The sequence below is a fragment of the Alosa alosa genome, chromosome 20 (genome assembly GCF_017589495.1).
Source record: "Alosa alosa isolate M-15738 ecotype Scorff River chromosome 20, AALO_Geno_1.1, whole genome shotgun sequence".
NCBI lineage: Eukaryota > Metazoa > Chordata > Actinopteri > Clupeiformes > Clupeidae > Alosa > Alosa alosa.
The window spans coordinates 20064677-20082915 of NC_063208.1; the positions used below are offsets into that span (position 1 = coordinate 20064677).

An 18239-nucleotide genomic window follows, 5' to 3' on the forward strand; every position below is an offset into this window, starting at 1 on the left:
ACACTCTCCTATTTACACATAGGATACAAAGGATTCAGATAATCCAACACACACATACATCGCCCGGCGCCTGTTCTCTCTCCTCTTCCACTTTTCCTCTCCTCTACCTACCCATCATCTTCTGTACACGCCCCCATTCATACTGTTTGTTCCATCTCTCTCGCTGTCTCTTTATCTCTCTTTGTTTTTCAAATCTATTCATTTTTGACAAACCATAGACACATTACATTAGATAATACAGAAAAGCACACATGCGTGCACACACACACACACACACACTTGTCAGGAGATGACTGCAGTCTCCTGGTGTGTGAGCTGCTGCTGGTCCGTGTCTGCTCTTATCTCAGCTCTGTATCTCAGGCTGGGACAAGACTCCAGCTGGCGATTTGACACTCACACACACAAAGCCTACACATACATGCATACATATGGACACACATGTATACACACACATACACAAGCATTTACATACAGTATATGTACACACATAATAACACCCACCTAAACATACACACACAAAGGGCCAGAGAGATCTGCCTTTGCTGCTCATGAGCATGATAATAGAGAGAAAATCTCTCTCTCTATCTCACTCACACACACACGTAGACACACACACCACCTTTGAGTCGCTCATACTCACGCAGATGCATGCAAACACACACACGAGAGAGACAACACACATAGCCCCAACACAGAGTTGTGAACACAGTTTCACAGAGAGGGAGAGGTGTTGTTAGAATGGAGAGTGGAGAGGTGCTCACACACACATTCAAACACGAAGTGCTCACACACACATTCAAACACGAGGTACTCACACACACATTCACTGATGACCAGCATAGATTCACTGAGATGATGAGTAAAGAGCCAAGATGGACTCATCCACACACACTTTTCTCTCAAACAAAGATACAGTATACACACACACACACAAAACAAGCAAAGGAAATGGACCATGCAGACCCTTCACATACAGTAGAGAGTTAGTAGACTTACAAACACAGAGGTCTTGCCATAGTGTTAAAACTGAGCAGGGTCATAATCCCTGAAATCCTTGAAATCATAATCAAACCCCATATTGAGTTACACAGCAGTTGTCTCCTTTCACACAGGACCACACATGAAAGGGCAATCATGATAGTTTAGCACCTTTGTGATATATGTGTGCCAGCATACAAAAAGAAGCACTCTGAAAGTCGCTATTTAATGACTGGCCTGTGAGCATATTTATACTCAGACAAGTGCTATAGCATAGAGGAAGTAATAATGCCCGTGTTTGTTGTTAGCCTATTTACATTCACTGTTGAATCAACAAACCTAGCTAATATCAAGAAGTGCCATTGTGAAACTCACATCCATATTCTCAGTGTACGAATTGAAATCGATATACGGTAAGCTTGGCTCCTAATTGAAACTGAACATTATATTGAATGTTGTTGGGCCATCGAGAGCCACAATAGTTTGTTATTAGACTTCACTCAGATCCTGTAAATAGTATATGCACCAGTAAAATGAAAACACAATTTCTTTAGTTCAGTGTTGACATTATAGTTTTACTGATTACATGGTACATGGTTCTCAAAGAAAAAACAGTTTGCTCAATTTTTTGCAGTACCTGTATTCAGTTTAATTAAAACCAAAAGTTAAGACCAAAGATTTAATACCTGTATGGCAGAGGGTGGAGATGTGTCTGTAGTGGCCCGGCTTTGAAGCTTACCCACACAATCTGACACAAATACTTATACATACTCGCATACGTGTTCAAACGCACACATACAGTGAGTCTCCAGCAAGTCCTCAGGAGCAGGGAGCGATAGGAGAGACGACACATTCGCAAACACACACTCTCACCACATATAGACAGGTCATCTGCTGGAAAGATTAGGCCTATTTTTTGGTCAAAGTTTTCTCCACGGATTCCTGGTCAGAAACCCTATTGGAACAGATTAAAACTTGGGGCATGTTGTATTTTGTCCAAAAATCCAACATGGCCGCTGTATTCCAAAATGGCACATTTTTTCACACTTTTTGCTATGCTATGGGGACATTTCTGGTAAAAACACAGTGTAATTTTAGCAAAAAACTGTCCTTTTCTATCAAAGACATAGCCATGTCCATAGCTTACTGTTTACTGTAATATTCCTCTTTTTTATCTATTTCTCTTTTCAATCTCAAAGGTATACATGTAAACTAGCGAATGTATGGTTGTGAATGGGATGATGTGACTGAAGCCACGAAAGCTTTTCAGCAGGATGGTTATGATGGAGAGGACTTTCTCTCTCTGGATTTGGAGAACATGAGATACATCGCTCCAGTGCCACAGGCACTCCTTACTAAACAGAAGTATGACCGAAACAAGGCTATGATGGAAAATGATAAACACTACTTCACCCAGACATGCGTTGAGTGGCTGAAGAAGTATGTTCAATATGGGAGCAGCACTCTGGGAAGGAAAGGTACAGCAGCACACAATGCAGATAACTACAGCTCATCTGTATTCTAGTAATGTAAAAAACAATTGCTCTGACTTGCGCTTAAAGCTACTTCTGTGGTAGATAATATGCAAAAAGTTTAGCAAAGGTATAGCCTCTCTCTACCCTTAATCTCTTTCAAACATCACTATGGTTTTGTTTTTTGTCCTTAAATCACCAATATCTTTCTCCATCCTAGTTTGTAATTGATTATTCGGTCTCTCACCCACTCTTCCTCCAGTCCGCCCTGAGGTCTCCCTTTTGAAAAAAGGTCTCTGCAGTGGTGTGCTATGCTACTGGTTTCTACCCTGATGGAGTGATGATCACCTGGAAGAGAGATGGAGAGGAGATGCAGGAGAATGTGGATGTGGGGGAGACATTGCCCAATGAGGATGGAACCTTCCAGAATAGAGTTGTGCTCACTGTATCAGATCAGGATCTGAAGGAGCACCAGTACACCTGTGAGGTGGCCCATCAGAGTGGAGAGACCATCATCTTGGATGAAACTGAGATAAAGTGCAGCAGTAAGATAATTTCTGTTTTGATACAGAGATCAAAATTTCACATAGGAAAATTACATGAAAGAAAGATAGAAACATAGGATTACAGATATTATTTCCCAAACAGAGTGTATAACGTAATCCCTCCACAAAAATAACCATTAAGCTAATATACAAATGCAATGAATTGGAAGACAATCTGGAGAAAATGTTGGACTATTTTTGCAAAAATTGAATCCGATTTCAAGACTAGTGTTATAGAAGATTGGCCTACTGCTGATCTACTGAGATGTTCGGCCCTGGAATGACCTGGTTGGCGACTAAGCTATTGTTAGTTACCGTTAAGAAGAGCCCAAAGCGTTGTCCTTGCTTCAATCCATTTGTGTAATCCATTTGTTCCATAACGTGCATACTGTAGAGCTAGAACGCTGTAGAGAGAAGGGAAGGAGGAAGGGTAGCTTGAGACCAAAGCATTAAGTGAAACAGACTTGTGCATACTTACTATTGGTCATCAAACAAAGCTGCAACTCGTTGTACTGAAGCTTTATCTTGCGTCTGCCTGGTGCAATCTGTAATAAAAGTGGATCACTGATTCTGAATTACACTGATATAACTTCAGTCTTGGAGCATCCTATAATGGTCTGACTATGGTCTGGAACTGAAGCAGGAGAGGCTAACATATTTCTTGGTAAAAATTACAAAATATAAGCAAACAAAATGCTATACAAATTGGATTTATTTACTAATGGCGGCCTTACATTGTACGATTTTGGTCTGTTCTCACAGTCGGCAACAAAATTTCCAAAGACAGAAATCATGGGAGTTGTACTGGAATCGCCAAGGCGCTCCGTCAACTAGATTGTTAAGTGTAAGGTGCCAATCTTAGCGGTTTTAAGTCAGTCGAGTCAGTCCTTTTCTAGTTTTGTTCACGACAATATCAAACATGTTTGATATTATCGCAAATCTTTCTAGTCGTGGCTCATGCAAATAGTGACGTGAACTATAAAACCAATAGTGACCTCTCTCCAACACCAAACAGGAAGGGGCAAAGTAGGCGACAGGTGTAACCTATGATTATTTGTTATTCTTATAATATTTGTCATTTCTTATACATATTTAGTCGGCTCTTCCACGTGACAGGACGACTCTATATTGATGTCACACATGAAACAATGCTGCAGAAACACGAAAATACGACTTTGAGTTTAGTATGCCATAATTTCGGTTCCTGTTTATCTATTGCACGATGGGTAATAATTTAAAGGATATAGTTGCAGTCTTGTAAATAGTGACCCTGCAAGGTCCCTAGGCATTGCAAAATCATAGTCTGTGACTTAAAACTGTACTACTTGTCTTTAGATGTGAGAGGGTCTGAAACTGTAGTCTTTCAAAAATCTTTTCCAAATCCTTGCAAATCTTTCCAAAGTCTGTCAGTGTAAGGAGGGCTTAAGATGTACTTCCCCCCCAACTGCCACTGTGAAGTGCACACCTACACAGACACCAGCGCACAAATATAAACTCAGAGGACCATTTGTTCGAGGGTATTAGGCTCTGTAGATTCAACGCAGATTTTGCTAGTTTTATGTTTTTAAACGTCAGCAATGCAAGATTGAAATAAGGGTAGTGTCGCTGATACATGAAAGCATAGCAGCAGTTTCTTTAGACAGCAAGACCAATGGAGAAATTGTGGAAAGTGGTATAGTGGTATCGAAGTGGTGCATGGTATCTGAGAATTTGTGAGTACAAGTATAAAACCAGTGGTACTGTGTTGATATAGTCCTTTTACAGATTAATCATTTGTCACTGTGTTCTGTCCTTCTGGCCTCATTATTTGTTTTTATTCCCACACACAGACCCAAACTCTGTTCCTCTTGGTCCCATCATTGGTGTGGCTGTTGCGCTCATTGTTTTGATTGCCATCGTTGCTGGGTTTGTCGTGATGAAAAATAAAAAGAAGGATGGTAAGTTACATGGTGGTGATGGTGGAGTTACAATGAGTACAAGAGTACAACTTTACCCTATAACATGTAAGCATTAGTAATTGCACTAGTGAGTATGTATTCAACAGTCTGTATAGAATGTGATTTTGTAACATTTATTTTGTCTTTGTTTTTGTTCTCTAGGCTTTACTGGTGTTAAAAGTAAGTACCACACACCTTTTCTGGCTGTGAACATATGATATTTGATACCGCTATTTTAAAAGCCTTATTTCTGTTTTTTGACATTCCATTGATAAGATTGATAATCTGCTTATTTCCTCTGTTACATCTGTCAGTATTGCTCTTGTTCAGTGATGTATCTTCTCTCAATGCCTAATTTCTAGTGTTATTATAAACATGGGCATCAGTTTGGTTTGAAATGTGCTGGGGACAGAGACGCACGCGGAAGTGCATTTTCAAAAGTGCTGGGTACAATGTCACAGTTTTTTTCTCTTGCATCAATATGCATCCATCCAATCTACATCAGGCATTGTGACCAAAACTTGAAAGCATGCAATCCCCATCATCATCACAACTATTCCCAAATTCAGCAATAGATCCAAGCAATAATTAAACACAGGGGCATCGGAGTTGAAAACATTCAGGGATTAGCTCATACAGTCTAAACGGTTCTCATAACTCCCATTTTTGCCTGCCCTTCCAGCTCACTTTTCATTAATCCACCATCTCTAGCCTCATTTGCGCCACTCTGGTTGAATGATATGCACAATAATATTTTGAAAATAAAGGATGTAATAACCTGTTGCCATCTTGACATTCTGCTTGCTATTAAAAACGAACTATATAGCCTAGCCAACTAGCGGAGTGGCGTTTTAAATAGCAAGATGCATCATATAGTTCATGTTATGCTTAGCTTATAGGAGAACGAATCATTGAAGACTCACTAATTTGATTCTACAAAGACAAAGTAATTAGACCAGCACAGTTAGCCAGCTCCAAACGGTAGGCTTGTGAGTGCAGGGCAGGCTATCAACCTGAACTTGTAAATGATGAGAACAGCATAAGTCCACCACCTTCTTGTCCTTGTTGCTTTTATGATTCCCTTATAACTTTCTTATACCAAATAGGAAATGCAAACAATGACATACCCAACCATGGAACTGTCTGTCTCTCTCTGTTGTGCGTGCTCTAAGCCTACGTTCCAAATGATGTTTTATGGTAGGCTAAGATAACATTAGATCTGCTGCATGAAGGAGAGTGAGAGGACACCGGTGTCCTGCTTGTGTGTTTGAAAAATAGGTCCATTTCATCATTGTTTCAATGCATGATCAGAACTAGATGTACCGCATAGCGGTACAAAATATGACCAGTCCTGTACATCCGTTCAAAAAATAAATCACACTTCAATTTGTCTCCATATTTTACTCCATCCCCCCACTCTTGAAACTTTTGTGTATGCTTGTTTGGCATGCCTGAGTGTGTGTCGCGGCTGCACAGAAAGTACCCTACTGGTGCTGAAAAGGTGAATAGATTATAGAATAGCCAAAGAAGATGTAGAATTGTTATAAAACCTTTAAAATCTCTAAACAATCACAAGTAGGGCAGTTCATCACAGTTCATCCATTGCAACTGGATTGATGAAAGGTCACTTACACCTGTAGGCTACATTGTATTTGGGAAAAGCAAAAGCGGTATCAGCATAATGTTATTTATTTATTTATTTTTATGTATTTATAAACAAAAACCATCTCTGTCAGTTCCATGCCGTTTTCAACAGCTATCAAAAACAAAGGTCATTTTTGGATGGATGGATTTTTTGTGAATGTTTCTTCTTCTACATAAGATTTTAGTCATCTTTAGTTCATGTAATAATTTTATTGTCAATGCACAAATTAAGTAACAGTAGTCTGAAACGTTATTGTTAATGCACAAATTAAGTAACAGTAGCCTAGTCTGAAACGAAAATGCTGTTTTACATCTAACCAGTGGTGCAAATAACTGACATGTCCAAATGGGCCTTGATGAAATGCGTCGCTAGACTGTTCATACACATTTTAACGGGCCAAAGTTGAAGAGCTTTTGTCCGTTATTGTTAGTGCAAATATAGGCTGATTCATGTTCCCTTGCATTGTTTAACTGAGGTCCATGGCTAGTCTGGCTTTCATCAGACCAAGCTCAATCTTTTAAGAAATCAAAAATAAATAGCGGCAGATCAGGCTGGGTTCACCCAGCCTAGTCCATAGGCACCGATATTGTTTAATTTTCCGATTGAGATATACACGCTCTGGCTATTCTAAATGCAAAAATGCATCAGGGAGTTATGACAAAACGGTAACTAACAAACTAGATCCTAATAGAAAGTTGTTAGCTTCCCTAAGCTACAGGTAGATTATAAAGGTAGGCCTATTGACAACATAAATTGTCAATAGGCTATGCTACACACAAATAAAATCTCCTTTGAAACCAATGGCTTCACGCCTTACAGTATCAAGCGGACTTAAACTGTCATATCGCATGCTTAAAAAGTTGTAATAACATTCACGCAGCTCCATGAGTCAAGGAAAGCGAATGAAGTAGCCACTTCTAAATGGGACCCACTACACAGTAGCTTAAGGTGTTTTGCTAAAGCAGCCATAATGAAATGAAGGTGTCATTGTTTGATACTTCACACACACGCGTGCTTTTAATTTCACAGACTACAACTACCAAGCTGTAATCAAAGCACATCGATTCCCTCTCACACCCCGGCACGCGACTTAAAACAAAATAAACAGGCTGCCTCAGTCTCACGCATGTATAGGCAAAACTGTATCAGACCGTGTAAACTGGTAAAATCTTCCATTGCACAGAATGATTTTGTAGCACGTGCAATAAATGACAGTCGAAAGATACAAACAGTGCTGCTATACATTTGCTTGGTATAACCGCATTTATAGTTTTCTACAAATGCAATAAATCAAATGCCTCCATCACTCAACCAACGCTTAACGGTAACATTACCTAGGTCCTTATTGATATTACAAGATTAACGCACCTGCAGTAAAAACCAAGCATGTCCGATAAACATCCTCAGATTTATTTCGCTTCAAGAAGAAATGGGAATTACACTTCATGTGAACATGAAGTTGTGTGTCCTATCCTTATTAGATGTTCAAGGCGGTAAATTACAGTCCTTGTATGAAGCGCCCATTGTTTTTTCCAACCCACTTTTAACTTCCAACAAAATTACGCCTCACTGCAAAGATGCGCCATATAGTGGACAAACGACTACTTCGCCAATACTGAAAATGCAGCCATGATGATGATGATGAATATTTATTTTGGCTTTCTTTTAATCCTACTGATTTTCATTTTTTACCGGGGCAAATCACAAATGAGTGATTATGAGCCAGGTTGATGTGGGCCCTTGAGACCAACATACCATAAAAGATTCACAGAGAACTGTGTCTGCCCTACCCCTCCTTTCGGGGGGTCCAGTCCAGCGGGGGCTGCAGATGAAAACGAAAAATGACGGTTCCATGCTATCCATGTGGGGGTACATGCTCACCAAGTTTTGTGTACCCGGTCTTTCAGTGTCCCGAATCCTTGTTGGTGTACATCACTAAATGTACACATAAATTATTTTATTGTAAGGCCCCCATGAACGAAAGTACACAAAACTTGGCATGCATTCAGAGGGTGTCATAATGATCCTACACTTTTAATTTCGTGCAGTTTTGACCTTGTCAGCCAGAGATATTGAGATGAAAACACCTAAATTTTTTTAACTAGGTGGCTATACATGAAATAAGTGGTAATGGGATGGGTTGACATGCCCCTTAAGACCAACATACAAAAAAAAGGTGGACCTCCTAGGCCCCACGGTTCTCGAGATATTCACAGAAAACTGTCTCCGCCACCTACAGGCCAGTTGGTGTATAGTAACATAAATTAATTTATTGTGTGGCCCCCCATGAACGGAATTCCACAAAACTTGGCGTGCATACAGAGGGTGTCATAATGATCCTACACTTCCAATTTCGTGCAGTTTTGACTATGTTAGGTCACAGATACCTTCAATTACACCACCTCATTTTTACTTTTTGTGTTTAACTAGGTGGCGCTATACATGAAATGAGTGGTTATGGAATGGGTTGACATGGCCCCTTGAGATCAACATACAAAAAAAATGGTCCTCCTAAACCCTACGGTTTTCGAGATATTCACAGAAAACTGTGTCTGCCCCACCCTCCTTTTCGGGGTCCAATTCAGCTGGGGCTACAGATCAAAACGAAAACGATGGTTCCATGCTATCCATGTGGGGTTACATGTCCACCAAGTTTCGTGGTACCCCGGTCTTTCAGTGTCCCGGGAATCATTGGACGGAAATTTGGGCATGCTTTAAAAAAAAAAAAAAAAATCTGACTAAACCGCCGGGCTGCTTGGCGGTCATAATAATGGTTTCATAATTGCCAGTCATCTGTGCAAAATACTATACATTCAGGGCTTTCTGAGATACTGACTACTCCACAAATCATCTCCACTATACCAATGCTTGCTGTACGAACGCAAACTGTAAGTAAGTTGGTGGCTAAGGCTAACATTACTGACTAAGACTTGCCACCCACCCCCACCTTACCTAGAACGTATCCCAACATTATAGTTGTTGCGGTGTTGTGAACAGAGAAGCGTGTATCTCAGGAGCAGAACAGCTGTGTCTGTGCCTGCCCCTGAGGGTAGGCCTATAGAGATTTTTGTGGATTTGTTGTCGTCTGTTGCTCAAGAATTATATGCATTATGCACTTTATTTTATTTTTTTTAAACTAAAATGAGCTTGAGGTTTTCAAAAAAAGTGGTGGGGACAAAATGACTCATGACGAAATGACTCATGACGAGGTACGCATCCTTACCATCCCCAGCGAAAACGACACCTATGAGAAGACTATACAAGACATGTCCATACTTACAATTTTTATTTCTCAGATCATATGCTAGTTTTGTGTATGGGGGAAAAAAGAAGATTTGAGTTTGAATTTGAGAACTAAGGCAATATTTTTTTGTTTGTAGCTGAGGAAGGCTCCCAGACCTCAAGTGAAAGAGCGTAAGGCTCCAAACTGCTGGTATGTGTCTTAAAATTATTTATTTTTAATAGTCTGTTGCCTCTGTCCTTACATTTACTGTTATGCTCATCTTTGCAGGAAATGAAGGGAAGATGGCAAAAGTGTAAAATGTTTTTGACCTCATAATATGAAGATATAGTCAGAGATTGGTTTTCTATTACATTAAAGTCAACAGATTAAGGATGTGGGAATTACTGATCATCATCCAAATATAACATTTAAACAAAAACTGCTATACAGTTGCTATACAAATAGCTACCAGAATTTATATTACCATTTAATTTACTATATTTCAGAGTGGGATGTGGTATATTTTTTTCCAGCTGTGTAAATTAAGTTCTTTGGATTATATGTTTTGATTTTTAATGTGACAAGTTAATGTTTTCTGTAAGTTAATTAATATACATTGATTTAATTCTTAAGATATGTTAAGCTCTTTTTATTATTCTAGTCCTGTAGTAGTTCATCATTCTGGAGTTTGGGAATGTAAATTTAAGTTTTTGCTATGTGCTTTAATTTTCCAATCATTACCAACAGCATGTAAGCATTGTGTCAATTTAAGTAGCTAATGGTTCACATGCTTTTTGGAATCTTTTTATTTTATTTTTGATACTGTAGTTCACATCATGTGAATTATTTGTGATTTGTTCACTGATTTGATTTACAAAGGTAATAAAAAATAAAATTAGTAAGACCACCCTATAGAGTTCTGTTGTGTTTTTTCTGGCACCTGGTCATTGGCTGTCTCTTAGGGACTTTTCTAACAGCGTTCACACCGACAGCCTTTAATTCGTTTTAATTAAACTCGGGTGTGTTTGAGCCCTTGTTTCGGTGTGTTTGTGTTGGTCGGAATGCAACAATCGCACTTAGGTGCGAACTAAATTGATCGGTCCGAGACCTCCAAAACGAGGTGGTCTCGGTCCGCACCATCTAACGAACTCTGGTGCAGTCCTGCTGGTGAGAAAGCCAACCTGAAACAAACAGGTCCAACGGTCTAGTTGTAGTGAATTATGGGAGTTAAGATCACTGGGCCGTTGGTAAAATTAGATACATTTAAGTTTCTATTCACTTCCTAAATAAATGGCATGCACGATTGGTCCTAATAAAGTGAAACATGGACAAATGTGGATGCGTGAGGAGATACAAACAATGTTTCATACATGTATGGTCGGCTGAGTAAATCAGATTATTTTCTAGCTGTAATCACAACTCGTTTCCAAACTCCAAACAAAACAAATGCAAACAAAGATCGCCCCGCAAAACTGTCACTCCAGTGTGTAGCCTACAATGAAATAGCTCGAAATAAGAATCAGAAGAAACACCTGAGGAGCTGTAGAATCAGAAGAAACACCTGAGGAGCTGTCTGCTCAATTGCCACACAGTTTGTAGGCTATAATGCATGTGGGTTTAGTAAACATCAGGCTACATACTTCTATGAAATGGTATTGTTAATTCTACAGGCCCTCTGATAATGGCGATGAAATATGTGTGGCCCTTTCTATCATCAAAGTTGCCCATCCCTGGTATAAATCAAAGGCTTAACCCATTTCATATGGTCACAATACAGGCGCTGAAGATAATGAAAGGTGATCCTATGTTCAGGAACATTAAATGACAGCTGTGATAGACTGCACTGTCTGAGCAGAGCAAGAAGATAATGAAGCATGATGGTAGCTTTGTGTGACTAAAAGTATGGGTTTGTAAACAATACACAAATTATGCAACACCAATTACACAACCCCCATGCTGAAACCCACAACTTATGACTACATACTGAAAGTGTTGTGAATCAGAATAATTTCTGTAAATGTACATACTGGGCAATTCCATGCAAAGGTCATCCTTACCATGGAAAAAAAGTTGTGCATACGCAAATGGAACTGTTGTTAAAATCTTCATTTAGGTCTATATTTTATTGTTTGTAACTGATCTGATTGAATTTGATGGAGAATGACACTCTTTTTACATCATAAATATGGTGTGCAACCATACAGAAACAACATATTTCACATGGTAATATTATACATATTTAAAAAGTGGATAAATGGACCCAAGGTTCAAACAAATTGTGTCATTTGACAAATTCCAGATTGACAAGGGAATGGTAGAGCCATGTCTATGCTCAGCTTGCCTTTAAGAGCACAACTCCTTACATTTGTAAAGCTTTTGTTTTTAAGTCAGCAAGTTCCATGGCCATGTCACATCCATAACGTTTTATAGGAAAAGTTTATGCTACACATACATTTGTGTTGATGCGACAATGTCCATAGTGTCTGTGCAAAGCTGATTTATATCAATGTAAAGTGTGATGACCAAATTGTGCCCCTTTCTTACTTTTAAAACCTTTAATGGTGCGTTATGGATGTGACGTTATGGATGTTACATAATGTGAATTTACAAGACTGGAGACTTTATTATACCTCAAAGCCGATAAAACGTCTGTTCTGGTGACATGTCAGTTTCAACGCATTTCAACTTAGTGTTTAAAATTGACATTTCAAAGATTATTAGGATGATCAAAACCTCAGGGAGGCCTTGCCTAACCATTAGCAAAACAAACATAATATTAAAAATACCTCCAGTGATTAGCCTAGCCATAGCCTATTTTCAAGTGGCCTAATAACGAAAATCTGAGCGATTATCTTCCTGTAACTGTCATACTGTTGTTGTACAGTAACTGGATTATCGTGTTGGCTGGTGAAGATGGCTGACTTTGCAGCTGGAGTTAACATAGCAACCTCCTGTTGCAGATCTGTTCAGCCTGCCGTTCACGTCTGCTTAACACAGTTTAATTTTAAATGTGACGATATGACGTTTGAAGTGTCAGGTCCTCTGTAGCTAATACCCACAGAGTAACATGAGTAAGGGCAGCAATAAACTAGATGTACCGCATAGCGGTACAAAATATGACCGCCTCAGTCCTGCATATTCTCTTCGCAAAAATAAATCACGCTTTGTCAATTTGTCTCCATCTCCTACTCCTGCAACTCATGTGCATGTAAATAAGTGTGTGCATATGTGAGTTTGCTTTTGTTTATATAGAGTGTGTGTGTCTGTGTGTGTGCATGTGGCATTATGCGTGCCTGTGTTTGTGTGTTTATGTGTGTGTGTGTGTTTGCATGCGCTTTATGCGTATGCGTGCCTGTGTGTTTATGTGTCTGCATTCATGTGGGTGGGTGTTTGTGCATGTGTGTGTGTGTGCTTGCCTGTCTGTATGTGTTTATGTGTGTGCTTGCCTGTCTGTATGTGTGCGAGTGTGTGTGTGTGTGCGCGTAATGCGTGTGTGTGCATGTAAGCGTGTGTGCGCGGCGCTTGGCGTGCATGTACTTTATGTGTGCAAATCACAAATGAGTGGGTATGGGTTAGGTTGATGCGCGGGCTCTTGAGACTAACATACCATAAATATTTTGTTATCTTGGGTGCAACGGTTCAGGTAGGGCTAGTTATTTAGGGGAGTGGCCACCAAGTTTCATGTTCCCTGGTGTTTCAGTAACCCGGGAATCACTGACCAAAATAGATGACGGTAAAAGAAAAAAATAAATTTATTTTTTATATTTTAAATGACTTGTTGTCCTGATTCTTTCTGTGGATCTTAGTGGGCACTGAGGAAGCAATAATTTCATCGTTAGTGTTTCATGATTACTATTTCAATTGTTTCATATCAAAATTCACTACTTAATTATGTGTTTTATGTAGTTTGTCGAGGACTGGTTCAGACACGTCACATCCATAACGTGAAACCGTCACATCCATAACAGCAGTTTTTCCTACATAATGCATTACGAAAATGACGCATAGTTTCAAAACCACACTTTTTGTGTTCATTCAAGTTCAGGAGTTTGTAGAAAACCTGTAATCTCTCACAAAAGTGTGTCCATTTCATGTCACATCTATAACGCTGATAAAATGCCTTGTATTTTTAGGATGAAATTGATTATATGAAATTTGAGGATTTCTCAGTATTCAGAGGACAGAGGTTGCATTAAAAGTTATGCAAATGAATTCACTGATACTAATGTTGCCCCCACTCTAAGGCATTTTGTTTACCAATATGAGTCCAATTGTCACATCCATAACGCTGGAATTGCCCTACTTGATGGCACCAAGAGGCCACATCCCCTCCCACCACAACTTTACATTGTATATTCATAGTAGGTCACTCCTTCTCTTTGTGTGTAACTTATAAGGTTAAGATCCTCTGTGAAAAATAAGGTTAAGATCCTCTGTGAAAAATAGGATTTTATTAGGTTGAGGCAGCAAGAATTTCCCCCTTGGGGATTAATAAAGTGCAATCTATCTATCTATCAAGTGAGTAGAATAGCAATTTTCTTAAAAGATACCCTGAATAGCAGGAAAATAGTTTATTTTACTGTCTATTGAGAAAACGAGCGGCTCTGACAGCAGTTGGACCCGAAAAAAGAATTATCGGCACATTATGGCATCATGACTTAACAACCGGATTGTCACTGTATCATGTCTTGACAGTTGATTGAAAGCTGCCAGGGCCCCATCACCTACTGTCTGTATCAACAAGATAATACACAGAAGCCTTCAGTTTACCTTTCTTATAGCAACATAATATGTTGCAAAGTTGCAAATATGTGAATTGAGACCTGGGAATTCCAAATTCCAAAAGTCTTCAGAAGATTTAAAAAATATATTTTGTATATATTTTGTAATATCTCAACTGGCTACAGCGCCCATATCACATGTGGGTCCAAGTGCCCAAGGGGACCCGGGTTCGAGTCCAACCTGAGTGATTTCCCGATATCCCACCCTATCTCTCTCTCCCTCTTGCTTCACTGTCAATAAAAAAATAATCTGTTGGTGATTTATTGTAATCTCACACCTAAAAAATCTAACCTTGAAGGGAAGCAAATTTATTTTGAGGAAAATCTCATAAAGAAATACATATTTTTAACTAAAACACATTGCTCACAATTATTGGCACCCCTGGAAAATCTTATGTACAAAACAAAAACAGAAGCATTTTCCTAATCAGAGTGTCTGTGAACTTTCAGAAGTAGTTCATGACTTTCTTTTTCACTAAGGTATGAAAATAAAGTGACAGGCTAAATCCTAGTCATTTTTCAACATCAGAAAGACAAGAGAATACACTAAATTTAAATAAAAAGTGTGTTGACTTTTTTTAGGGAATGTCTATACAAACTAGGTACTTTGTTGAAAATGCCTATATTTACAGTTAAAACAATGATTAAATGGTTCTAATCTACTGGAAATGTGTCAAACATGCTTGGACAAAGACCCAAGGTTATCTTGCCCCCACGTACAGTATGGAGGATGCAAGATAGGCAAAAAATTCCATGAGTTGGAGAGTTACAGACAAAGGTGTCATCTTGGGCTCACCAAGTCCCCCGAAAAATCTTCAAAAGTGACCTCATTGCTAATAGCTTATTTAGAGGGCATGGTAGGTAACAGCCTGTCCAGTCATTTAATTACCAAGGTAAACAACAGGAGTTACTAAATGATACAGTGACTTTGTCGGGAAGTGCCGTCTATTGTCAGATGAAATGAAAATTACGCTCTTTGGCTAGAAACACGTTAGGTGTGTTTGACATATATAGAAGAATGACTACTGAAAAGAATCCCATACCTAATGAGAATTATGGTGGTAGTGCTGTGCTTGTGGGGCTGTTTTTATTCCCAAAGGCCTTGGGAATCTAATTAAAGGAGAATTTTACTTACAAGACGATTTATACAGACAGTATCTTCACGAAGTTTAGCGTTTGCAGCCATCTTGAATTTAGTCACGATAAGTCGAACAATTCCAGCAAGAATGAACTGGTATGATAAAGGGATCAGATTCCAAAAAATAATTCAGTGGAAATGCATGGATTCCACTTTCTTCCAGTAGCAGCAACTGGAATCCATGCATTTCCACTGAATTATTTTTGAATCTGATCCCTTATCATAGCTGTTCATTCTTACTAGTTGCTCGACTTATCATGACTAAATTCAAGATGGCTGCAAACGCTAAACTCGTGGAAGATACTGTCTGTATAAATCGCCTTGTAAGTAAACTACCAGTGCTTTTTCAAAGTTCTCAATGTCTCGCTTTTAAATGTCAGGGCCCTCGAAGTCTACCAATGAAGTGTGGAGATGCATTGAGCCTCAGAAATGGGTGTAAAACAGTGATTTATTTGCATGGCTAGCCCGATGCGTCAAGCACCACTATTGAAAAGCTGTTGGTAGCATCGCTAACTAGCTGCCAGATTTTGGAGTGCAGGGGACAAGCTGAGATGGGCTATGAGACATACGTTCACACTCAGTATCATGTTTCAATACACTTTAGGTCAATATCACACCGGAATTCTCCTTTAAAAGTACATGGTATCCTGAACAACAAGAAAAACCTCAACATTTTCAAAGGAAATCTGTCAATCTCTGACAAAACACTAAAGTTGGTCATGATAGAATTATTCATCAGGTCAATGAACCAAAACAATCGTTCAGATCAAAACAAATATGGTTTACTAAACACAAAATCAAGCTTCGGCCATTGCCATCTCAGTCCCCTGATCTAAACTCCATAGAAAAATAGTGGGGTGAATCAAAGAGGAGAAGTGTGGACCTAGGAATCTGGACGATCTGGGGAGATTTTGTAAAGACAGACGGCCTTAAATCTCTTGCTTTGTATTCTCCAACTTTATGGGGTGTCATAGGAGAATATTACAAGCTGTTTTATTGGCAAAGGGAGGCTTAAGAAGGTATTACAAGCAGGGGTGCCAATAATTGTGAGCAACATGTTTTTGTTAAAAATATTTCTTTATGAAATTTTCCTTTCTCTCAAAATAAATTTACTTCCCTTCAAGATTTTTCCAATTTGTTTTCATTGTGAGAATACAATCAATCACAAACAGATTATTTTTTTTACCCGTTTTTAATCAACTTTAGCAGAGGTGCCAATAATTCTGAAGGGTACTGTGTGGGTCATTCCACCGAATCGGTGCCTTTTGCGTCCCACAACATATAATCAGTTCTAAAGTTGCTTTAACAACAAATACATGTGTAATTTAAAAAACGTAATGTTACTATAGATCATATGCATAAATATAAGACCAAGTAAACCCAATAAAATACAAGTTAAAATGATTAAAATCACATAAATATTTGCTATGGGTAAGGATTTTGGTTGATTTTGGCTTGTCCCACGCTATGTTTTTTCTTTTTCAACAGCACTTCTCAGTTGTAAAATGTTGGTAAAATGATAAAATTTTCACAGTTTTATATTGTCTTAAGTGTAATCTCATTGTTAAGCAATGATTTTGACATAAATAGATATGTTTTCTTAGAAAATATGTCATTTATCATTGTCCCTTAATTTCATCTCAGTCCTGTTACTTTCACAAAAACCCCTTATAAAATAATGGTACAAACTAGAAGTGACATAATTTCAAGGAAGTGACATCATTTAGAAGAAGCAGATTCCACAGTGTAAGAAAGGGTAACTTTCTCTCTTCTTAAATGTCCTATTTTTCATGTTTTATCAGGGTTGTGAGAGAGGGGCCAGCATACAACATCAGTCCTGTTACCATTTTTTTTTAAAGTGTATATATAAAACAATTATTTATCAATACTGATATTACCTATATCTAGAAGTAATAACCTTCAGATTACATACCATGTACCTCCCTAACCTTGACCTGTTAGCTAGAAAAGGAGCAATTTACCATGAAATCATCAGTCCTGTTACCATCAGTCCTGTTACTATCCTACAATATTCTATGTAATAAGTGAATGGTAAAAAAATAAATGCATAGCTTGAGATGGCCCAACACAATTTCTTGTCATGTTAAGATGTGTTAATTAAATGGGCATTGAAAAATCAGTTTGAAACAATTATATTTTTTTCACATTTTTTAAAGTTGAAAAGGCACCGATTTCATGGAATGACCCATATATATATACAGTGTACTAATTATTATATATATATATATATATATATATATATATATACTATTTACTGTAAACACTAACCAGGATTCTTGTAGCATAGTTTCTGAAACACTATTAACACTTGTAGACCTTCTACACTTCCAGGTTGAGAGTGTTCTAACTGGTAGCATCATCACCTGGTATGGGAACTCCACAGTTAGAGATTGTAGTACTCTGCAGAGAGTAGTGCGCTCAGCTGAACGTACTATAAGAACTCAACTCCCTGTTCTACAAGATATCTATTCCAGAAGAGTACTCCTAAGAGTACTAATC

General features: G+C 38.5%; 1 protein-coding gene across 1 annotated transcript; it reads left to right on the forward strand.

Moving 5' to 3' along the window:
* The first annotated feature begins 1944 nt into the window (after window positions 1-1944).
* On the forward strand, window positions 1945-10707 carry LOC125285881 (patr class I histocompatibility antigen, A-2 alpha chain-like). The gene is given in 7 exon segments (XM_048230547.1): window positions 1945-2456; window positions 2713-2743; window positions 2745-2995; window positions 4825-4932; window positions 5095-5112; window positions 9958-10010; window positions 10089-10707. Coding segments are annotated over 6 exon segments (705 nt in total). The 5' UTR covers window positions 1945-2197; the 3' UTR covers window positions 9996-10010; window positions 10089-10707.
* The last annotated feature ends 7532 nt before the right edge of the window (window positions 10708-18239 follow it).